General features: G+C 44.3%; 1 protein-coding gene across 1 annotated transcript in view; it reads left to right on the top strand.

Annotated features, from left to right (window-relative positions):
- FBXO15 (F-box protein 15) overlaps positions 1 to 23,497 on the top strand; it is a 48,100-nt gene extending 24,603 nt beyond the window's left edge. Inside the window, exons 9-10 of the mRNA XM_043559084.1 lie at positions 20,429 to 20,553; positions 23,129 to 23,497. Coding sequence (XP_043415019.1) covers positions 20,429 to 20,553; positions 23,129 to 23,395 — 392 coding nt within the window. The 3' untranslated portion in view covers positions 23,396 to 23,497. The remainder of the gene's footprint in view (positions 1 to 20,428; positions 20,554 to 23,128) is intronic.
- Positions 23,498 to 25,058: the final 1,561 nt, after the last annotated feature.

Below are 25,058 nucleotides of genomic sequence, written 5' to 3'. Positions count from 1 at the left end.
TTTTTTTATGGTTCTTTATGGGTTTAAGTCACATCATGCCAGAGGGTTCAATCTCCTAAAATAATTATTCTCTGTGTGGCTGTAATGCCACTGTGACATAAAATCAAAATGATTTTTTTCAGGTGATTCTTTATTTTTCAGGATTGCTATGCTTCTATTTTTACATTAAAAAGTTTACATCCCACATTTACATGGTTTATAGTTGAAACTATAAAACAAGGAAGTTCAGAGGTTTACTTCTATCCTTATCTTTCATCCCTGCTCTCTCCCTTCCCCCAAAGGTGACCCTTCGTATCAGCCTATGGCATATCCTTTAAGTGCTCTTTTCTGAATATATAATGCTATATACCAATGTATTTATATTTCTTCCAGTTTTTTTTTAAAGAGGCATATCATATAAGTTCCTTGCTTTTTTCCCACTAGTAATATATTCTGGAGATTACTCATTAGAATGACAGAGAGATTTTTCTCATTGTCTTTTTAAACCAGCTATAGGTAGGTAGTTTGGTAGTTTGTTAACAGTTTCTTGCTGTGGTTTCTAGTCTCTGCTCTTACAGACAGTGGTATAGTAAATTGCCTTGTTCACACATACTTTTATATTTTGCCAGCTTGTCTTTGGAGTACTTTCTTAGGAATAGGACTGCTAGATCAACGGGCGAATGTACATATAATTTTGAAAGACACCATCACATTCCCCTCTATGAGGGCTAATTTCTAACTTAATAGGGATAGGCAGTTAATAAAATGTTTTGTTACTAGGGATGTTTGTTCTAGGTTTGATTATGTGTTCATTCAAGGCATTTGGTTAAGGAACTTTCTATTCCTAAATTAGTTGGATTTTTTTTTTAATTGGGAATGGTGGTTAAAAGTTGTCAAATCCATCTGTGAGCAACTATCGATGATCATGTGGTTCTTCCTCCTTTATGCTGTTAATGTAGCAAATTCCGTCAGTGTATCTTCTAATGGTAAACGCCCTGGAGCCCCTGTGATAAGCTTCTCATGTTGTATGTATACTTATTTTTAAGCTACTGGTTTCACTTATTTGGTATTTAGTGTTTTTCCATTTACACTCACAGATTAGAGTACTTATAGTTTACTTTTTTTTAAACATGCTTCTGATGTGGTTATAGTGAGGTTTTCTACTTTTCATTGAATAATTTTTTAGTATTTATATGATTTCCTAGAAAATCACCTGTTTTCTTTAGGTTTGTTTTGATCTTTTTCAAGCTTTTTGAGTTGGCTGCTTGGGTGGTTTAATTTTCAGAGTTTCTTTTTTTTCTTTGGTGCCCTTTCTGCCATGCCCAGAATCTTGGAGTCTCTGAATCAGGAAGGAACTGAAAGGTGATCACGAGCTTGACTTTGCCCTGCAACCTCTGATCTGGGCCCTGCCCCAGGAACAGCCCTCCCAATTTTATGAAGGTGTGAGAGTTCTGCCTCTCTTCTCTCTACCTCAGCCCTTTTAACTGTATTCTGTTATTTGAAATAGAGAATAAAATCTCCTCCCTCTTTCTGGTATGTTCTTTTGAGGGTCTTACTAACGGGCCGCAGTCTGTACCCAGGGGACAACATATGCCCTCTGGGTGGTGTTAGTGGGGAACTTGGTCTCTCTCCCTCCCATGGCTCCACCCTTATGTCCTCAAGCCCCCTCTCACTTCCAGCCTTTCTTATCTGATACAGTGTACACTCCTTGAGCGCCTATTGTAACCCCCAGGGATTAGGTCTGTTAGGTCTCATCCGTCTTAGGGGAGAACTTCAGAGAGAGGACTCGCCCTCTCCTAGTTCTAAACAGCATAACCTTGATTAAGCTTTGTATGCATTCTGTATACCTAAACTGTGCCCTTAGTAAGGATGATGGCGTACAGAGAACACTTGTGAGTGCTCGTTATGGGTTCTTTCTGCGTGTTTTATATTTATATTAATTATTCAATTTGATCTTCATAGCGAGCTTGGGAATTGGGTACTGGTTCCGCTCCCGTGTTATTGGTGAGGTGGCTGGAGCTGGTCGTGTAGGTCCATCCTCTAAGTCTGTGTAGCTCACGCACAGGCCGGTCTCCACAGCATGGGTCTCAAGCACAGGGCTGTGCCGGCTTCTGTGTATTTGTACTTTTCAGTGACATGCTTGTAGAATCCGCGTTCCTATGTGTGTGACTCGTGTGTCTTTTCGAAGTGTTGGCATCACAGGGGTGGTCAGGAAGGGCCCTCTGTGCAGGCTTGCGGGAGCAGCCTTGAACCACTTCCCGTTCGTGACAATAACTCGCTGGGGAGGCCGGACAATTAGTACAAGACGCAAGAGACTGAGTAAAACGAAGGAGGGTGGGGAGCTGAGCTTTCATCTGTTTTCACAGTAAGAAGACAAATTTCCTCCTGAAGGAGACCACTCAACGGAGATGCATTTCCTCTGCGTGTGGTTCGGTGACTAGGAACCAGCAGAGGGCGCTGTTGCCATCGGCGTCAGCTTGCAGTTTAGCAAAGTGCAAGCTGGAATGTCCTCTAAGGTTTTTGAGAAACTCTCTTGTGGTACCATGTGGTATATTTAGTAAATTCTGGCTGTGTCATTGCAGTTGGGGATGACAGCACCTTGCCCCTGTTTTTTAAGAACACTGTCTCTCCCTATCAAGGATAAAATGTTTGATCATCGCGTCCCTACCCTTGAGGTGCCTCTGTCCACTGTTTGCCGTCGGTGAGATAGGAGACCTGGCCTGATTTTAACGAGGCCATCTGTAGGGGGTGGCGGGAAGTAAAGGGGACAAGGCCAATTTGTTTATGTGATTCATTCATTGACAAAGAGTTGTTGAAGCAGGAGACGTGCCGGGGCACAGGGCGTAGGCATGTCGGACACGGTGCCTGCCCTTCCCCCAGTTCGGTACAGAGAAGTCTGCTGGGCCAGGTGACAGGCATGTGCAGGGCACTAGGGAGTCCTGGAGGTTTCTGAGGAAGGGCAGACCACGGGGAGCTGGGGTTGGAGTACAGGGACCAGTGCAGCCTGGAGACAGGTTAGTGGAGATGGTCTAGACCAGTTAGCGGGAGTCATGGGGCAGTGGGAAGGGCTGTCCTCGAATACAACACAGCTTTACAAACAGAGCCTGAATTTGGTCATTTGGTAGGACGCTTGCCAGAATTCCATCTTTAAATAAGATTTCTGAGGATGTGCCACTTTAGTCCACAAATTCACCGCAGTTTTATTAAAAAATCCCAGTGGGAATTTATTCAGCTTACAAGGTTGAGTCTAAAATCCATCTAAATACACATATGTGCATAGGGGATGGGTGACAAAATTTTTGTGTTAAAATCTTAATTGTGAGATAATCTGTTCTTCTCTACACATGCTGCATTTTACAGGCTGTGGAAAAACCGTAAAACCCCTGCAGCCACCCCACAGTTTAAGAAATTGACCATTCCCAGCGACTTTGGAGCCACCTGCGTGTCCCTTCCTGCTGGTTCTGTGTGTTGTGTTAACCACCGTTCTGCATATTAACTCTTTCTTTTCTTTTCTTTTCTTTCTTTCTTTCTTTCTTTCTTTCTTTCTTTCTTTCTTTCTTTCTTTCTTTCTTTCTTTCTTTCTTTTATTCCTGCAATTGAACTTCTTCGTATTGTGAACTGACACAGAGAAATGCATAAAACAGATTCTCATAAAGCAAACACCTGTGTGATTGCCATCCAGGTCTTGATTCGGTTTTGAAAATGGATAGTTAAAGGGACCGGTCTTTCCTGATGTTAAACACTCTAACCAAGAATGTACAGCGTCACTGGAATGGATCTTCTTTTGTGGTTCCACAGTCTTTTGTCAGAGGATTCTCATACATGTGGGACTTACAGCAAAGCAATTACTAGCTTTCCATGATACCCCTATGTATCTGAGTATATCTTCATCCTTCAGAGGATGTGTTGTATCACTTTGCAATATTAGTATAGAATGAGTTGTATGGAATCATTTGCCTAAGAGGCTTTCTGGAATTGACTCTTTAGGGACTACGGACAATCAAAGGTTTCACGCCATGTTTATATTCAGATGGCACAAGCCCAGCGAAGTATCAGACTGGGTAGTGGCCAGTTGAGACGTTCTTCATCTCTGTCAACTGTATTTTCTCTGAGCAAGATACCCCTGTGTTCTGTTTTCTTAAACAGCACTGCCTCCGTGGCCTACCAGCAAGGCCCCTGTGCTGGGCGCGATGTCCTCATCCACCCGAGGCCACAGCTGATGCCTCTTGACTTTGAATCCCAAACGTTTGTCCGGGTGGGGCGTGGGGGCTGAGTTCCCAGGCTGGTGATGTACAAGCCCTGCTGTATCCTTCACCCTTCTTTGCCCCTTCAGGTCAGAGCAGGCTCTACTCCCGTGTGCTCAGGGGGAGCCAGGGACGCCATTTTATAAGGCATTGCTCAAGCTTCTAGACGTTATTTTCTCTCAGACACTGTATGGAGAGGGAGCAGTTTCTGCCTCTCTGCACCACCATGTAGTGAGTAAAAGGATCTGTGTCCTTTCTTGTCTCCCTAAAGGTTTGACCCCTTCCCCTTGGCACTTTGTCCATTCCTCCCCCACGGAACTGAGACGTTTTCTCTTTGTATTTTTATGTGTTCAGCCACTTTGACAAGTCATGGCTGCGACAAGAGTGTTCTTGAAAGGATCCGTATCCTCTCTGTTCAAAGAAAAGTTTATGATTCCTGAGCCTGCACACATTTGCTACCTGCTTCTTTGTGTGTTGTCAGTAAAATCCAGCTAATAGGCAGTTTAGGAGAAGAAACATTTTGTCACCTGAATTGGATATATGAGAGGCAGGGGTGGGAGGGATAAACAGTGAAGGAAATACTGGAGGAGGAGTTCGTGAATGAAAATGTGAGTCAAGCGTATAGAAGTGCCTCACGTGTTTTTCTGTCTTTCTGTGCTCCGTTCTGGATACGTGGGTGCACTGTTGGCACTGGGTCCCCAGGACCAACCCCGGGTTGAGCAGTTTGCTAGGAGGACTCACAGGACTCAGGATGTGTATTATTAATGACCCACATTTGGTGGAGTGGAAGGAAGGGTACAGAGCAAAATCATCAAAGGGCAAAGGCGGGGGTGGGGGGTGGGGAAGCGCCAAGGACAGCCGGGGAGTCACCGGGATGGGCTTGTTTTCTCCTGCAATGAGTTGTGAAAACACAAGTCGTGAAATGTTGTCTACCCAAGGAGAAGCTCATTTAAAGACTAGTACCTGGGATTGTGCTTGGGGGCTGGTGAGGCAGACACCCTCTGCCTGGAGCTACCCTGATTCCAGACCCCCAGAGGGAGGGATGTTCTGCACAAACCACGTTGCTGATAAAAACTGTTCGGACGCAGTGAGCTGCTTGTATGGGTTAGGAAAGACGAGGTGGGGATGCTTCCAGAATCAGAGTGCCCAGCAGCCGTGGGCCGGCTGGGCAGCAGGCCTTCTCAAGAGTAGACATCCCCGGGCTGCTGTGTTAACTCTGCCCCGCACCACTGTCAGTGAGCCCTGTGATGGGAGTGTGGGCAGCCCAGGGAAGGAGCCGGCAGCAAATAGTCCCACTGCACTTTTGCAGTGTAACTAGAGCTTGAAAAAGGGCATGTCAGCAATGCAAAGCAGCAAGGAGTGTGCATTTTTTGATCTTTGTATCAAGCTAATTATTGCCAATTTGCAGAAGCTGAAGTAAAAGCGTTTTGCCCAGGACAGTGCGTTGTAACCTTTTTATTGGGATTGAGAGGGAAAGCAAGACAGAGGAAGCAAAGGGACAGGATTCTTCAAGTAGGCTGCTCCTGGCATCTGCCTTATTGAATTGTTCTAAAGATGCATTGAAAAACTAGTGTCTTTTTATTATAGGATTTGCAAGTTCTGAATAGTAAAAGTTTATTAAGAAGCAAATAGAAATCACCCAGGACAACTGTTGTTTCTATTTTAGTCCATTTTCAAATATACAGCTATATTTATATCTGCGGACCACATTACGTGAGCAATGCCACAGTCTGCTCTTTCTCCTTACCGTCACATTGTGGGCATTTTCCCATGGCACTAAACTGTTTTAGCAGGTTCATTCTTGAAAAGTTGTATGACCTCCCACTGTTTGGTTTTATCATGATTTATTGACCCAGTCTCCTAACGTTGGGCATTTAGGTCTCCGGTGTTCATGATTGTAGCACTATCGTGACTAGCGTTATTTTGAAGAATATTTGATGATTTGAGAACTGAAAGTGACATCCGATTGTTTTAAATTAACCTGTGCCTTTGAATGTTAGCTTGACTGTTTAAACAAGCTGTTGAATACAGCAGAGGGTGGTGGCTATTGTAGTGGCTGCTGGGTGGGCTGTGTGAAGGGAGCTACCTTGGCGCTGTGTGTGGCCATGGACGGTTATCACTGTCCTCTCTTGTAGGGGGTGGCCACGTCAGAACCTGCCTTCCAAGGCTCCTCAAGGCTCAGGGAGGTAATAACGGTCGCCTCCAGGATGCCCGGCCATATGCTGCTGTTTGTATATTTCTCTTCTGATTGAATTTCCATGGGTCTGTTCAGTTTGATTGGTTCCATAGTTTCGGTGACTTACAGGAGTTCCATTCATTGAAAATATTTTCTCCATTTTGTCTTTTGCCTTTTCATTGAGTGTATGTTGCTTTTGGATCTTTCAAAGGTTTTTGATTGTACGTAAACCCATGCTTCCTTTTGATTAACATGAAATGTATAAAGTCTATAGATTCCCAAGCCCTTCCCTCTAAGGACTCTCTCTCTCTCTGTTGAGAATCACCATACCCCTTCTTCTTGTATCCCCAGTAGGCAAGAAGATGTTTCAAGCTTTACTTGTGTATTTTCCTTTTAAGTTTTTTAATTTATCTAAGTAATCTCTACCTCCAACATGGGGCTCAAACTCAGGACCCTGAGGTGAAGAGTCGCATGCTCTTCAGATGGAGCCAGCCAGGGGCCCCTCTTGTGTCGTTTGTTATGAAAGTATGTGTCCCTCCCCCCCATACAAAATTTCTTACTGATGATTTTTTATCTAGGTTTTCTTCATTACTTTAATCCATTTATTCTGTTAGGTGTATTTAATAATCACTTGGCCAGATTTTTAAAATATCTCATTTGGATTTTGATGAGATTTTCAATAAATGTGTGTGTTAATTTGGAAGGCATCGATCTCTTCTAGTTAGGGTTTCAGACTCTCTTTCTCCTTAAGTCTCTGTCACTGCCCTTGGGAGGAGTGTTCGCTGTGTGGACCCTGCACGTTTCTCCACTCACTGATGCTTCCTTTTTGTGTTGCCCTAGTAAATTCTTTTAGGTTATGTTTCCATGATCTGTTAGATTCAGGCTCTTTCCTACAGAGTTTCTTCAATATGGTCTTTGTTAAAATACTGATTAAATAATACATGTTCAGTCTTTACTCTGTAAGACACAGTATAAAATGTTGAGGGGGTAAAAAGAAGGTATGGGTTTCAGAAACTTCTTTTTTTCTTCCAGAAGAGTGGGTTTCAGCTCTTCAGCAGCAGAACCTGATAAAGCCCAGATAACCTGTCTTTAAAAGAGCTCTACTTTTAAAGTTTTAATAGTTTGTTTCAGATATTTTTCATATGTAGCATGTTAATCTCATTTTTATTGTTGTGATTCCAAAAATAAATGACTTGTTTTGTTCTGTGTTCCTTGATGCTAATTACTTTCTATGTTTTTAGGCCAGATTATTCTCTCTAAGCATTTATCATAACTGGAAGGCATTAGAAATAGTACAGTCCTGTCTGGATGCCGATTACCTATGAAAATTAGAACAGATAATTCTTTACAGCATCTTCCTCATTGGTTGTTAGTACATTTTTTCCTATTTTGTCCATCCGGTGATCCCTTATGAAAAATCCGCATTACAGATTACTGTTCACACAACAGGAGAACCCAGATCTTTATATCTATTATGTCAGAGCTCATCACGAGTAGGTGCCACTCTACCTGGAAGCGAGACAGGCCACATGGTTTGTGGGACCCAGTGCAAAATGAAGCCACCGGGCTCTTCCTTGGAAATGTAAAGATGTCACAATGGTGGCAGCAGAGCCCAGGGAGGGCCCTTCTCATCTTTTCTTGCTGTTCTGGACTGTGACTTCTGTTTGAGATTTGACCTCCGATTTTGATTTGCTCTTTCTCTCTGGCGATTTGAATTTTTAAAATCATTTAAAGGGAAGGTAATGAGGTCTTTGTTTATATTTTCATCTTCAAGGATATTGTTTAGATAATACATTGTGCTTTTTTCCCTAGATATTTATTAAGGCAATTGTGAAAAGTAGAATCTCTTACTTAAAACAAGCCGTTTGAGGAAGGGAAGTCTAATAAGAAACATAAGTAATGGGTTTTGTAGTTTTTCTGCTGGTATGAATTTAGTCGTTGGTAAAACTTAGATCTTCAGGATGTTGAGCTTAGAGTCACTTCTCAGATCACAAACATGTTACCATCCATAATTCCTGGGTTTTTTACAGACCTCTTGGGGTTTCTCCTGATTTCTTCTGTTCCCTTTCTGGCGTCATTTTTCGGGGCACACAGCCTGGGTTTTACAGATGCAGTCAGACTACTTGGAGACCTTTTCCTTGTTGCCCTGTGGCCTCCCTGCCTCAATAGCTAAAGTACTTCTTCTCACCTTGACGTTGCTTTCCTCACTTGAAGGCTCCCGGTTCCTTGGGGGAAAATCCCAAGTGCACGTCCGTTGGTGCTCTCAGACTCAACTTACCCTTTTTGCTACTCAGACATCTTCTAATCAGCTCATAAGTCCCCTTTATATTTCATGTAAGACTCTTTAAGTATGATCACCGTCACCGTCCTGCTCTGTTCCTGGTTCTTGGGCTCACTACCTGCTGTGCTAAGAAAAATCGTCACCTTTGTGCTTCCTCCTGATCTTCCTCTCTCTTCTGCCACCACGTTGTCACTGTATTACGGTCTCTTTGTATTCTTGGTTTTTTTTTTTCCTGTTTCAGAGAAAAAGATGTCCCACTTCTTTCCAAAAAGTACATCCCAATTTCTCTTCCTAAATATATCTGCTCTTACCTGCTCTGGGCCCTGTGTTTAGCCTTTTGTCTCTTAGCATTGTCTCAAATCTGTTTTCCCATCATCTTCTTCTTTTTCACTCATTAATATATTCATATTTTCTGACTCAAAAATTATTTTAAAAGAACCAAAACACTTCTGTACAAATAAAGCAAATTTTGGTTTCAAGCTATGGAAAACCTAACCTAAAACTGGCTTAGCAGAAAGGATTCATGTTGTTGAAAAACCCAAGGGGATGTTTTATTTCAGACAGCTTGATGCAAGGGCTTATTGCCTGTCAGGGGGACAGGATGTGTCTAGACAGCTTGTCTGTCCATCTTGGTCTGCCCATTCTCCATCTTCTTACTTCCCTACATTCTGAATTCTGCTTCCTCCTTTCCAGGCAGCTCTGGCTAGCTCGAGAGCTCACGTCCAAGTCTGAGGTTCTCCTCCTGAGCACTCCTCCCTAAGAGTCTCATTGCATCTTCTTGACTCTGTTCGGGTTCTGAACTCACCCCTGACTCAGCCAGGTGCCAGGTGAATGGGATGCTCCATATCTGGGTCTGGCTGCTACCGCCGGAGATACTGGGACTGAGCTGGGAGCGTGTCTCAGAGGAATATTAGAACATGCTTAGTGAGAGAAGCAGAACAGTTGCCGGAGAGCCCAAAACAAATATCCATGTACCTTCCCCTTAAACGTGTGGAAGGACTACCTTAGAAAAAATAGTGTATTTTCAGATCAACTGGACTGATAGAAAATTGGTCCAATGGTACGGAAAGTAGAACCAGGTCTTGTGAAAACAGCGGTCTGAATCTTTATGCACGTCGATGGGAAAAGCTATTTTCAAACGTTATTGAATTAACGAGCAGGGAGCTTTTAAAGAGTCTGAGTGCACACTTTATCCTGTTTTTAATCAAGTTTCTTGTCACCAGTACCAGGGACAATACTCGCAGCAAATGTAGACTGTGAGGGTTGTTGCTGGTGTGAAAGAAATAGAGACTCTGTGGCTCAAAAGACTTAGGAGCTTTTACTAAACTCATCACACTCACCAACTCTGGACTCTGGAGGGAAATGGTCCTACAGATTTGAAAGTTTTCCTCCTCTGTCACCTTCCAGCACAGCTCTTCTTCCTGCCACTCGTGCGGCCACTACAGCCAGTGTAACGGAGGGGAAACTTCTGATCCTCAGCACGTTCGGAGACCTCTCCTTTCATAGTCCCCTGATCTATGTCTGCGTTCAACTACGTGAAATTACTTTAATTTCATGTGCATCAGGGGTTTGGAAAACAGAGGTATCTGGAAACAGCCGAGAAAAGAGAGAAGCTGGGTGTTTGCCATGAGATTTGTGTTCCATACCTAACAAGAAAAAGGGGGAAATACTAAAGATTCTCTCACCCCAAGAACATAGTGCCTATTCTATTTGATAGAGTCTAATGACATTTTTTTGTCGTTATTAATTATTCCTTTGTAGCGTTGGTGTCTGTGCAGCTTTCCATTGTTACTACTCGGTGGCGAATGTTTTTGAGATTGTAGGGTCTTCCTTCCTCTTTACCCGAGATTTATCTCTGCGCCCCGAGAGTTGCTCCCCAATGTCCAGATGTCTGGTCCATTTATTCATGTTACCACGTCGGCCTCTCAGATGGCGCTCTAGGGCCTGTCTTACTCGATTTCCGCTCATCCAGTTATGTGTTTAGCGAGCCTGTGTTGCTGTTCTAGCTGTAGGCAGTTTTAATCCAATTTAACCCCCTTACCTCTTCTTCCTGTTTGCCATAGGAAGACCATGCAGTCAGACCAATTGGTCAGTCAATCTCTCTTCCCAACATTCTTTACTCTCCCTGCCTTTTCTGTGTTCTATTTATGGGCCAAAAAATGAATTCTAATCATAGCTGAAAAATGAGAAATGTTATTAGTAGTGCCATTAATCATGCCATAGGAGACATGACCTTTATTCCCAAAGACTGCAGGTTATTTTAGGAAATATCTAACATGCAAAAACAATCCACTATAATTAAATCTTCAGGTATATGTGCAGCAGGGTTAGAAAAGGAAGAGATTAGTGTAGGCTGAAAGGTGCTATAACCCATAGGGGTGAATGGTGAAGTTTTGAGGGACTAAATCCCTCAAAGGAAGAAGATCTGAGGACACAGATTTGGTTGGCATCCCCAGAGTTACCGGTTGGGTAGGCAAAGCATAGCTAGTTGCAATAAGCAGAGGAAGGTTGATACAGCTGCTGATTGTTGACCTTTGTTGAGTGTGGTTTTTTGGTAACTTTTTATTTTGATGTAATTTCCAAGCTAGAAAAAATTACAAGAATACTACAGGTACTTACTTAGGGCTGATTTTGTTTCCCAATATATGGTCTTTTCGGAGGATGAAATGTTCTGAATATATCTGTGAAGTCCATCCGGTCCAGTGTGTCATTCAAAGCCATTGTTTCCTTGTTGATATTTTGAGTAGATGATCTGTCCATTGCTGTGAGTGGGGTGTTGAAGTCTCCTACTATTATGGTATTATTATCGATGAGTTTCTTTATGTTTGTGATTAATTGATTTATATATTTGGGTGCTGTCACATTTGGCACATAAATGTTTACAATTGTTAGGTCTTCTTGGTGGATAGACCCCTTAATTATGATATAGCATCCCTCTTCATCTCTTGAGACAGTGTTTATTTTAAAGTCTAGATTGTCTGATATAAGTATGGCCATTCTGGCTCTTTTGTTGACCATTAGCATGATAGATGGTTCTCCATCCCCTTACTTTCAATCTGAAGGTGTCTTTAGGTCTAAAGTGGGTCTCGTAAACACCATATAGATGGATCTTGTTTTCTTACCCATTCTGTTACCCTATGTCTTTTGATTGGAGCATTGAGTCCATTGATGTTTAGAGTGAGTACTGAAAGATAGGAATTTATTGCCGTTATGATGCTTATAGAGTTGGAGTTTCTGGTGGTGTTCTCTGGTGCTTTCTAATCTTTGTTGCTTTATTTATTTATTATTAATTAATTTATGTTTTCATCTTTTCTCCCCTCAGAGAGTCCCCCTTAAAATTTCTTGCAGGGCTGGTTTAGTGGTCACAAACTCCTTTAATTTTTGTTTGCCTGGGAAACTTTTTATCTCTCCTTCTATTTTGAATGACAGCCTTGCTGGATAAAGAATTCTTGGCTGCATATTTTTCTGATTCAGCACACTGAATATATCCTGGTCTGCCAAGTTTCTGTGGATAGGTCTGCTGCAAACCTGATCTGTCTTCCCTTGTAGGTTAAGGACTTTTTTCCCTTGATGCTTTCATGATTCTCTCCTTGCCTGAGTATTTTGTGAATTTGACTATGATATGCCTTGTTGATGGTCGGTTTTTGTTGAATCTAATGGGGGTCCGGTGTGCTTCCTGGATTTTGATGTCTGTGTCTTTCCCCAGGTTAGGGTAGTTTTCCACTATGATTTGCTCACCTAACCCTTCTACCCCTATTTTTCTCTCTTCCTCTTCTGGGACCCCTATGATTCTGATGTTATTCCTTTTTAATGAGTCACTGATTTCTCTAATTCTTAAATTGTGCTCTTTGCCTTAATCTCCCTCTTTTTTTCTGCTTCATCATTCTCTATAAGTTTGTCCTCTACATTGCTGATTCTCTGTTCTGCCTCCTCCATCCTTGCCACTGTGGCATCCATCCATGATTGCAGCTCATTTATAGCATTTTTAATTTAATTCTGGCTATTTTTTGCTTCTTTTATCTCTGCAGAAAGGGATTCTAATCTATTTTTGACTCCAGCTAGTATTCTTGTTATCGTGACTCTAAATTGTGGTTCAGACATCTTGCTTATATCTGTGTTGGTTAAATCCATGGCTGTCGTTTCTTCGTGCTCTTTCTTTTGGGTTGAATTCCTTCGTTTTGTCATTTTGAAGGGAGAAAAGGAATTAATGAGGTAGAAAAATTAAAATAAAAAAATTAAAATTAAAAAAATATTAGAATTAAAGAATTAAACACACACACACACACAAATTGAATAAATGATGCTAGATCCTAGGTGTGTTTTGGTCTGGGTGTTGAAAGTGGTTTGACAGATTAGAGAAAAAGGGGGGGGGAGAGAAAAAAAAAAGGGAAATTGAGAATTTGAAAAAATGAATACACTGAAGTAGACTTAAAATGAGATGATGGAGGTAAAATAGAATTTGAAAAAATATACACAGAAGTAAATAGAAAAAATTTAAAGAAAAATATTTTTATTAAAAATTAAAAATAAAAATGAATCTTTTCTATGTTCAAGAAATAGAAAAGAAATGAAAAAGAGAAAAAAGAACAAAAAAAGGAAAGAAGGAAATCGTTTGAAAATTTGAAGAAGTGAATACACTGTAGTAGACTGAAATAAAATGATGAAAGTAAAATAGAATTTGAGAAAATTTACACAAAAGCAAAAAATATAGTAAAAAAGTTAATGAAAAATATTTTTAATAGAAATTGAAGGTAAAAGTGAAGTTTTTCTCTTTCTGCATTAAAGAAAAAGAAAAGAAATGGAAAAGAGAAAAAAGAAAAAGAAAAAAGGAGATCGTTTGAAAATTTGAAAAGGTGAATACATGGAAGTAGACTAAAATAAAATGACGGAAGTAAAATAGAATTTGAAAAAATTTACACAAAAGTAAAAAATATAGTAATTAAAGAAAATATTTTTAATAAAAATTGAAAATAAAAATGGATTTTTTCTTTTTCTGTATTCAAGAAGAAGCGTAAAAGAGAAAAAAAAGGAAAGTAAGAAAATTGAAAAGATGAACCTACTAACAGATTGAAGTAGGACTGAAATTGCTTCGTTTTCCCCTAGAGGTCGGTCCATGTAGCTCTTTATAGTCCATAGATGAAGCCGGCGCTAGGTCTGTGTTCTTGAAGAGCGAAGTTGGCCCAGTTGGGCGGGGCTCGGTGTAACGGCTCCGCTCTCCCCTAGATGGCGCTGCCAGCCTCCTGGGGTGGATTCTTACCGTGCTCGTAGGTGCGCGTGCGTGGGCATGCGCTGGAGCGGTGAAAAATGGCGCCGGCCAGCCACCCAGTCCGTTCTCCCGGATCAGCAGTCGCGCGCCGGTCCTCCGTCTTCAGCTCTCATCCACTCCCTGCTTTCCCACTCTCCGTGACCAGGGCCCAGGCAGTACCTCTCTCCTGAGGTTTGTCTCAGATGCGGCTGTTTTCCCCGGCCCCTTGCTTCCGAAGGACTGAGGCTTTGACCCGTTCCGCCCCTCTGCGGGAGGGTCTCTCCGAGCAGTGGCCGAATGAGCAATGGCCGAATGTCGGCTGCACCCAGGAACGCCCGCCGGACCCTGCTGCTGCCGGTGCCCCCGAGACTGCGGTCAGGTGCCAGCCCGCCCCAGAAAAAAGTTCATGAGACGGAGTAGCAGCAGCGTTTCAGGGATTATGGAAAATCACAACACACGCCTGGCACCAGGCTTCACCCTCCACGACCTTGTTCCAGCACCAGTGACTGTGGCCGTTTTCTGGGGTCTGCCGGGTCCAGGTGGCTTCAACAGTCTCTATCAAATGCTCTTTCAGCCCTGGAACCGCTTTCCCCGTGTGGCCCGAGAACCTCCCGGACCCCACTCTGCTCCTGGGGATTCACCCTTCCCACCAGAGCACCGCCAGGTATCGAGCTGCGGAGTTGCAGCCTTTGCGCTCCCCTTGTTTACGGTCTTAATGGAATTTAAACCCTCTCCTTTCTCCCTTTTTCGTTTAGTCCCTGCGGCTGTTTCCAATTTTCTACTTTATCTCCAGTTGCTTTTGGGGAGGGGTGCTTTGCCCGTATTCTCCCCTTCCCCCCCCTCCCATCTCTCTCCTCTCTCCGCTTGCAAAAGCACCTCCCTTCCTGCGCCTTCTTGCTCCCCAAGTTCACTTCTCTGCACCGCGTACCTGCTGAATTCTGTGGTTCAGGTTGTGCAGATTGTTGTGTTAGTCCTCCAGTCAGTTTTCTAGGTGTGTAGGATGGTTTAGTGTTGGTCTGGCTGTGTTCCATGGACGCGAGACACACAGAAAATTTCCATGTTCTGCCATCTTGGCTCCTCCTCTCCAGGGAGAGTTTATGTTTTAAAAATTGCCAGACATTTTTCTATGTTTAAGAAAATTTTATGTATGAGAAATTACCAAATAATTTTTACAGTGTTTGTACCATTTTATACCCCCTCCCCCCCAGCAGCGTACAGTACGGTTATATGGTGGTTCCATATCCCACCAACATTTGATGTTATTAGTCTTTTAATTTTAGTCATTCCAGCCTGTGGGAGTAGGATCAGGACTTCGTGGCTTTGATTTGCGTCTCCCTGATGGCCAGTAGTGGTGAGCACCTTTTCGTGTGCCTCTTGGCCATTTTCATATCTTTTTGAAGTGTCTGTTAATACTTTTGCCTTTTTAAAAACAGTTAACTTGGGGCGCCTGGGTGGCTCAGTTGGTTGAGCGGCCGACTTCGGCTCAGGTCATGATCTCGCGGTCCGTGAGTTCGAGCCCCACGTCGGGCTCTGTGCTGACAGCTCAGAGCCTGGAGCCTGTTTCAGATTCTGTGTCTCCCTCTTTCTCTGACCCTCCCCTGTTCATGCTCTGTCTCTCTCTGTCTCAAAAATAAATAAACGTTAAAAAAAATTAAAAAAAAAATAAAAACAGTTAACTATTTGTGAATTACATGGCTTTTTTGTGTTTTCTGAATGCCAGTCCCTTGGCGGATAAATGTTCTGCAAGTATCTTTTCACAGTCTGTGGCTGGCTTACTCATTGCCTTCAAGGTATCTTAAAAATTTTGTTCATTAAGGTATAATTGACATATTACATGACTTTCTGGTGTACGATATAATGATTGGATATTCACACAGTCTGAAATGATCACTATCGTAAGTCTAGTTACCATCTGTCACCATATAGAAAATTGTAGGATTTACTCTTCTGGCAACTTTCAAGTATGCTCTACCAATATTTGACTATAGTCCCCGTGCTGTGCTCACTTATTTTATAACCATTAAGTTTGTGTCTCTTCACCTGCTTCACTCATTTCATCCACTCCTCCCCTCTGGCAGCAATCATTCTGTTCTCTGTATTTATTTCTTTTGTTTTTCAGATTACACATACAAGTGAAATCCCATATTTGTCTTTCTATGTCTGGCTTGTGTCACTTGGCATAATGTTCTTTGGGTCCATCCATGTCATTGCAAATAAAGGATTTCCTTCTTTTTTATGGCCGAATATTCCATTTAGTGTGTGTGTGTGTGTGTGTGTGTGTGTGTGTGTGTGTGTGTGTGTATTACAGATTTTTATCCATTCGTCTGTTGATGGACACTTAGGTTGTTTTCATGCCTAGGCTGTTATAAATCATGCTTTAGTGAATAATGCAATGCTAAGATTTGTTTTTTGAGCTAGTGATTATATTTCCTTTGGACAAATATCCAGAAGTGGAATTTCTAGATTACACAGTAATTTTTTAAAAACAATTTTGAGGAACATCTATACTGTTTTCCATGGTGGAGAGGATGAATTAATGTAGCTAATTACCACCAACAGTGCACGAGGGTTCTCCTTTCTCCACCTCCTCACCAGTACTTGTTATTTCCTGTTTTTTTTTTTTTTTTTTTTTTAATAATTGCCATTCTGACAGGTGTGAGGAGATACCTCATAGTGGTTTTGATTTGATTCTCTGGTGATGAGTGATGTTGAGCATCTTTCCATGTGTCTGTTGGACATCTGGATGTCTTCTTTGGGAAAATGTCTACCCAGATTCTCTGCCCATTTTTAAATTGGATTTTCTTTTGACATTGAGTTTTATGAGTTCTTTATATATTTTGCATGTTAACCCCTTGTTGCCCATATTATTTGCAGATATTTTCTTCCATTCGGTAGGTTGTCTTTTCACTTTGTTGATGGTTTCCTATGCTGTGCGGAAGTTTGATGGAGTCCCATTTGTTTATGTTTTGCTTTTGTTGCCTTTGCTTTTGGAGTCAGATCCCAAAATGTATCACCAAGACCTATGTCAAGGAGCTTATTTTTTTTTTCTAGGAGTTTTATGGTTTCTGGTATGGTTTCTTACATTCAAGTCTGAATCCATTTTGAGTTAATTTTGTATATGGTGTAAGATAAGGGATCCAGTTTTATTTTATTTTTTTTTTTTGCGTGTGGCTATCCAGTTTTCCCAACTCCATTCATTGAAGAGACCATCCTTTCCCCATTGTATGTTCTTAACTCTTAATGATATGCTTTAATGACCAGAAGTTTCACATTTGGATGAAATCTAATTTATCAGGTTTTTAAAATTTTGTCTTTTTTTTTTTTTGGTCTTAAAAACTTTTTCTACCCCAGGTTATAGAGGTATGCTTTCTTTCTTCAAGTTGTATTATGGTTTTAACTTTTATATTTAGGTCTGTTATCCAACCCTAATTAATTTTTGTGTAAAGTATAAGGTAAGGGATGAGGTTCATTCTGTTTTTCCATATTGATAAGTTATTTGCACCATTTGTGAAAAGATTTTCTCACTAAATTATCTTGATGTCTTTGTCAGAGGTCAACTTCCAGTAAGAGTATTGGTCTATTTTTGGACCCATCTGTTCTGTTCTTGTGTGTCTTCATTGCTGTACATCTATAGTAAGTCTAGAAGTCAACTTTTTTTTTCTTCTTAAGATTGTGTGGCTGTTTTAGGTCCTTAGTATTTCCATGTGAATTTTAGAAGCAGCTTGTTAATTTTTATTTTTTATTTTTCTATGTTTAATATTTATAAATTATTAATTAAAATGTCTCCTGGGTTTATGATTAGGATTGCATTGAACCTGTAGATCATTTGGGTGAATGGATGTCTCAATAATTATTGAGTCTTGCAATCCACGTACATGGTACACATCTTTTGTCTCCTCTGCTGTAGGCTTGACTCTTTAGATAGAGTATTATTGTTGATATAGTGCATCTAAGGTGCTTAGCACATTTAGCCTGGGATATATAATAATCTACCCTTTAATGTTAATATATATTATTAGTTATATTAGTGTTCACAAAGCCTTATAAAGTACCTTCTGTGTGTGTTCTTATTTTACTCAGCTTAGAGCTTGACCATGGTTACACAGCTAATAAATGGCTGGGCAGGGTTTGGAATGAGGCCTTTATGACTCTAAAAGCCATGCCTGTAACTGAATGTCACTGGAAGCCAAGGGCAGTGAGCCTCGAATTTAATTTGTCTGCATTTTGGGGATGGTCTTATGTTTTGGTAGGTTGAAGTTGGAATTTCCAACAACAGAATTTATTCTGAATGATTTAAGCAACACAGGAACTCGCTAAGGGTACATTATCTCACAGAGAAGGAACCCCGGCCACTTATGGCCTTGTTATAGGAAGGTTGGGGAGGGGAAGAGATACGTGAGCATTGGACTCCCAGCTGGAGGGATTACCACAAATTTGGAGGAGGAGCCATAAGTGATTCCCCAGCATATGTTGTCTGCTAATTTATAGGTTTTCCTCTACTGGCAGTAATACGAAAGCAAGATTTCATGAGAATTTAAATCTATATTGTAAATTCTCAGCTAGTGTTTAAGCAAATAGGTGATTATGTTTCCCCCTTTTGTATCTGTGTTAACCTGTTATAAGAAAGACTCTAGACACATAACAGCGTTTGAGTCCGTGTCTCTGCACTTACGACTGGCACGACCTTGCCCGAGGTACTGTTAACCTGTATGTAGTTGTCTCACCTGCGAATTCAGAACATACAATGCCTCGTTCATAGTAGTATCTTAAGATGTCTTGAGCTACCGTGCGTAAAGCGCTTAACATAATGCTCGATGTACAGTAAGAACTCAAAAATATTACCTATTTTATAGATACACGTTTTCGCATACGTTCTGTGTGCGGATTGTTTAACTGTGGGGAGGGCCTAACCTTTTTCTCCTATAGATACAGGCACTTGCAGAGTGCGTAGAAAGAGCCCTGACCTTTCAAGATACGGCAAATGTTAAAGTTGCTCTAAAGTGGGAGAATATTTGGTGATAAAATGCCAGCAGCCCTTGCTTCCACAGAGGTTTCATGTTTATTAGCTTAGACAATTGCCACTGAGCTGTTATGGGCTGCTGTACTTCGGAGTCCATTTTCTGCAGTGTCCTGAGGACAAGCCACATGGAAAATGAACTCGCGGTTTAGTGTATGGCGTCGTCTGGCTGCCAGGACACATGCCAGCTGGTCGGAGGTCTCTCTCGATTTTGCACATGGCTGTGCAGTAATACAGAGCAGAGCAGAGCCGCATCTGGTCCATTCCGAGTGTCATTACCGCGTCTCCTCTGAGGCCCCGCTTCTCGCAGCTCTCCCCCCCACTTGCATGGAGCCCTGCCGAGGTGACAGCAGAGCGTTGCCTGGGAAGGGACAGTGTCCTGTGGCGTGCACTCCTGCACCTGGGGAGAAGGGGGGGGGTCAACGCACGGTTCTTGCTAGTCGCTCAGTGGAGGAGGGGACTGGGGGGGCTGTGGGCTGCCTCTGTCCTTGCTGCAGAAGGGCTCCCGGCGCCCTGCTGCAGGACTGGGAGCTCTGCTCCGAGGGGATGTGTTGCCTGGAACGCATCACCGTGTCGCCCAGGGGGCCGCTGGCGAAGCAGCGCTCAAGCTCCACTCGGTGACCACATGGTCCAGGATGTCTAGGGCAGCGCTTGGGCTCCGCAGACAGCTTCCGTGGGCTTCCTTCTGTCCCCCGCAGTCACCCACCTTGGGCCAAAGAGCGTCCGCTCCCCTCTGTTCTTCCGTCTGCTCTGCCCCAGGACTCCCCTCTTACCCCGTGCAGGTGTCTCAGAAAGCTTGTGGCCTGCGAAGGAGCGGCACGTTCGGCAGTCACTTTCCGGGTGCGGGCAGTGACATGCCAAGCTGCTTGTCACGGGACACCCAGTGGTACAGGGAGTCCCGAGCACAGAGCACAGGGCCTGGGAGAGTGGGACAGGGCAGCGGGGTCGTGCGGGGCTCTTGACTGTGACCAGGCTGCTCTTAGCGCCTCGCTGGTCACAGGGGCTGGGTGTCTGCCCTCCGGCTGCTGTGTGTGCAAGGATGCTCACCCACCAGGAAGCGTGTGCGCGCGGCTCTGAATCTCGTCCGTGCGCCCCAGCTCTCAAAACTCCTCAGTCCGGCCCATTGCCCTCCTTGACCCCCCACGTTCAGTGTCCTTTCTGGACCACTTTGGCATCTGCTATCCTAAGCTGCACAGTTCTCCTTTACCGTTTTTAGCACCGTAGGTATAATCAAATCAGAAGGACCCCTGCCTCCTTAGCAGTCTCCCTCTTGGTGACAGGTGGTGGACATCCAGGTGCACCCCAGGTGTCTCCCTGACTCACCTTTCAGATCGTGTCCCCAGCGTACGGGCCACTGGCCTCAGGCCACATGCCCGAACCTGGGCCTCAGCCCCATGAGGCCTTCTTTATGAAGCAGCCTGCCTGAAGAGTCCTGACTTGTCCTGCATGGGCATGTCGTAATTGTAAAACTCTTAAATCTTTTCAGGGTACATTGAAGATGGCTATGTGAAGATTGTTGTTATAAGTTTTAAAAATAACACAGAACACCTACCTCTTATTGGAAAAGTTGGCCTCTCTTGGAGAACTGATATTTTTGATGGCTGTATAAAGGTAATTTGTTGTTTAATTTTCTTAATGTAACCTGGTTTCTGTGTGATAAAAGACGTCTGTTGATGTGTATCCGTGATCCTGCTTTTAAAGTCCTAGTTTGACTGTTCTAATGTCTGAAGATATGTGCACTTTCTCTTGGGCACAGACAGTCGATGCATTCAACAGGTGCCTGTTGCGTGCCTTCTGTTTTTCGTTGAGTGTGGGGAGGGGGGCAAGCTTGCAGCACATTCTTGTACCCTTGCCCCCCTGAAGCCCCTCTGTCTGTCTGTCTTGTGGAAAAAGAGTGGTGCTCTTGGTCGGACCAGGCAAGTAGCATTTATTCAACATCTTAAATGCTCATACACCACGTTAAAAGTCAGGATACAGATACTTCCGTGAATACCCTTCCTTGAACAGTGACATTAATTGGTGTCTCGTCAGAAGTTAGCCACATGGACGGGAGAGTTTATTTAGTGGTTGCGGGTTGGCAGGGATGGAGGGAGTTGGCAGGAGGAGGAGGAGGTGGAGGAGGGTGAGAGCCCTTGTAACTTAGTTTTGTTCTCTTCTGTGATCTTGTGCCCATGGCCGCCCCTGGTTCTCCCTGTTCGCCATCTTTATTTTGTGGGATGAATAGCATTCTCATATTCCAGGTGAGCCAGTGGGATCTGTCTCCAGTAACATGGCTTTTTTCTGCCGTACAAGTTAGAACAATTACTGATGATGACTGAGACCAAGCATTCAAAACAGTTAATTATCAGGTGTGCCTGGTGGCTCAGTGGGTTAAGCTTCTAACTTCGGCTCAGGTCATGGTCTCACGGTGGTGAGTTCGAGCCCCGCGTTGGGCTCTGTGCTGACCGCTCAGAGCCTGGAACCTGCTTCGGATACTGTGTCTCCCTCTCTCTCTGCCCCTCCCCCGTTCACACTCTGTCTCTTTCTTTGTCTCTCTCTCTCTCTATGTATATTTATTTATTTTGAGAGAGAAAGAGAGCATGAGCATGGGAGAGGCAGAGAGAGAGGGAGAAAGAGAATCCCAACAGGCTCCGGCTGACAGCCCCATGTGGGGCTTGATCCCATGAACCCTGGGATCGTGACCTGAGCTGAAATCAAGAGTCAGACGCTCAACCCACTGAGCCACCCAGGCGCCCCTCTTTTTCTTTATTAGAGTCAGATTCTGATCTCAAATACATTTTAGAGACGCCTGCAGTGGCTGATGTCAGTCCTGAGTCCCCACACGACAGCTGCTCGGTAACTGGCCGCCATACTGTTTTACAGACCGTTCTGACAGCCAGGGTGGGAGCCCTGCTTCAGTCTTCGGTCTGATTCAGTGACGCTCGGAACGAAACCTGTCCCGCTCTGCCTTCTCTCCGTTCCTCTCAGATGTGCCGGCTGATGGGGTGTCCTTTGCTAAGGCTTTTCTTCTGTCTGTTCCTTTACTTTAGCCTTTCATTGCCTTGGCGTTTTTAATGTTTATCTGAACCTCACTTCTAAATCCATTTTAATTCAAGCTAGAGATTTGAGTATAACCGTGGTTGATGGGTGCGTCACAGGCTCATGTGTGGTGATGGCTGTGCCCCCCGCCCTGCCCCCCACAAGATGCGTTGGCTGGCCATTTTGCTGACCGTGCTGCAGCAGCCTGGGTGATTGAGGGGGTCCGGCACCTTGGGAGAACCCGACACCCCACGTCTGACCTCAGCCTTTGACGCTGCAGAGTTCTTCAGCAAAGGGGGTGCAGGTGGGGAGAACGGACTTGCTCTGCAGGGAAGGTGGGTTCTGCCTACTGCTTGGATGTGTACATTCTAGAAGTTCATGTTGAGAGAGACAGATTTGGGAAGGGGTAATTGGAAACAGTTCTCTTGAGGAGAAAGGCAGAAGGTAGGTAGAGGAAGATTTGAGGGAGGTTATAAAACACTTCCCCCCTCCTCTCCCCCCCCCCCCCCCCCCCCCCCCCCCCCCAGGACAGAAGTGATTTGTTATGGAGAAGGAACCAAATGGGAAAGGAGCCCTGCTTCCTGGGACTGGATGGGGAGTCAAGTGCAGAGGAGAGGAGGAGGGGGCCCCTGTGTCTGTGAAGCGGGGTCTGGGTCTCGTCCGCTGAGTCTGGGAAGGGGAGGACCGGCGGAGGCTGTCTGTCCATCTCGAACTTCCCCCGTGTGACCCGGCTGCCTGCAGGGAGTGAACTGGTGCCAGACGAGGGAAGCAGTAGCGGGGGGGGGGGGGGGGGGGCACGTAAGGACCACCAACATCCCTGTGCTGCGTCACCGCTCCCACCCCCATTTATTGCTCTGCTGTGCATCGGACGCGCGTGGTGCAGGTGACGAGGGCGAGCTGGCCCGCCGCCCTCGTGACCCCGCCCCCTGGTGCCCCTCGCCCCACCCGCTGCGCGGCCTTCTCGCTCGCTCGCTCGCTCGCTCTCGGTGTGCATCTGCCTCCGCCTGCCGGCCGTTCTGCTGTCTTTTCTCGTCTCCCTCCCCTCCCACTCCATCCTTCACGGCAGGGCTTCGTTTGTCCCTCCAGGCACGTATCAATCAGACCTGGAAAGCGGGTCTAATTGGCCCTTTTCCCCTTACACTCATGAATGTTTGTGTTTATTTTGTAGAGTTGTTCTATAATGGACATAACTCTTTTGGATGAGCATGGGAAACCGTTTTGGTGTTTCAGTTCTCCGGTTCGCATGAGGGCTTTGGGGCCCTCTGACGGTCCCAGCTTCCTGGGACAGACTTCCTGTGTCGACTATGTGGACTCAGAAGGAAAAGTGCACGTGGAGCTGGTGTGGATCAAGGAGACCGAAGAGCACTTCGTCGTCAGCCTGGTCCTGTACCTGAGGATGGCGAAAATAAACCGCTGGTTTGGGACGGCGTACTGAGTGCTGGCAGCGGGCGGCAGATCGGTGTCGCCGTTTGTTTGCCTTGGACCCATCGTTCTGTTCTTGGTGCTGGGAGTTAAAATAAAGGAGTAGTCTGTTTGATGCCTTTTTCTTTCACGTTAGAAGTTGTGATTCCTGGGTCATTTTCAAGCTAATGTGTAGAGGACTAAGTTAAAATTTAAAAACGTCCCAATGAAAATTCATACAAAGTAAGAAACAAGATATCTGCTTCTCTTCTGTCATGCAACTTAAAAAGCAAGGAATTCTTCTGACGCATGTGATTGTGTGGTCACTGTGTGTGTGTGTGTGTGTGTGTGTGTGTGATCACTGTATGTGTAGATCTGTGTGATCACTGTGCATGTGTATGTGTGTGTGTGATCACTGCGCATATGTGTGATTACTGTGTGTGCATGCGTGTGATCACTGCACGTGTGTATGTGTATGTATGATCACTCTGCATGTGTGTATGTGCAAGTGTGTGATCACTCTGTGTGCATGTCTATATGTGCATGTGTGATCACTGTGTGTGCGTGTTTATGTTGTATAGATAGGGGTTTTTTTTTTTTCCCTTATTGGGTAGAACCTCAAATAAGAAAATGTATATAAATATGAACCTCATTAAACTTAGAAAGTGCTGTGTTCCTGGCATTCAGCAACCAGGTTAGTATTTGATGAAACAAAGTAAAATACCTACTGCACAGGGGAAGATGTATCTGAAATCATGAGGACAAACTGTTGCTGCTTAAGAGCAAAGTGTGATACAAACGTGGTAACGCCCCCCCCCCCCCCAAATTAGTGGAGGCGCTAAGTTAGTAGTGAGCACATCCTATGCAGACATGTCTTCAGAGAACTGACAGGTACTTGGGCTTTAAATAGAGGTAACATGTATCTAAGCATATGTAGCTCTTTTAGGGATTTGGCTCTAAATTAGTTTAAGATTGTATAGATTATTTTTGATCATGTTTTTATCACCCACTTAAGGTTCCTCCCAGCAGTGACTTTTGAAATGCTTTGTTAGTCCTGCTGGGGGGAGCTCCCCCTCCTGTCTGTTTTCTGTTTTTCTCCTCCTGAGCAATCTGATCAGCTCTTTTGAAGTACGCGCCTGTGTGCGTGTGCAATAAAAGATCCGGGACAGATATCAGGTTCTTGGGCAAAGAAATGCGACAGTACAAAAGACTCCCGTCCTGACTCCGTCCCTGCCGTCCCGACCTCAGGGGCCCTGGGAAGGGAGAAACCTGAAATCTGTGTCAGAGCTGAGAGCGAGGGATGGTGTCATTTCGTGGCACCACCAGCAGGGCACCACCCTGCCTCACCTGGGTGAGCGTTGGGGGGTTGGTGGAGGGGCAGTGGCTTGGACAGTGCGGAGGACCAGATGTCACGAGAGGCAGGTGGCAGAAGTCACGTGTCACCCGCAGGATGGAACTGGGAAGCGAGCACAGAACGGTGTGTGGTGACTCCTGGAACTCACTGGGTTAAGTGGTAGAGGGTCCGGGTGTCCTGGAAACACAGGAAGCGAGGTGGAGCCAGAGGAAGGGCACCGTTCCCTTTACCCACAGTGGAACAGTATTGGGATGGGATGGGAAGCCGGGTACTTCTGGGATGGCAGTGCTGCGGGGAAACTCCTAGGCTGGAGCATCTCGTTATAACTCTTGGCCATGTTGAA

This window comes from Prionailurus bengalensis, chromosome D3 (assembly GCF_016509475.1).
Source record: "Prionailurus bengalensis isolate Pbe53 chromosome D3, Fcat_Pben_1.1_paternal_pri, whole genome shotgun sequence".
Classification (NCBI taxonomy): Eukaryota; Metazoa; Chordata; class Mammalia; order Carnivora; family Felidae; genus Prionailurus; species Prionailurus bengalensis.
This window is presented reverse-complemented; position numbering and strand designations above follow the sequence as displayed.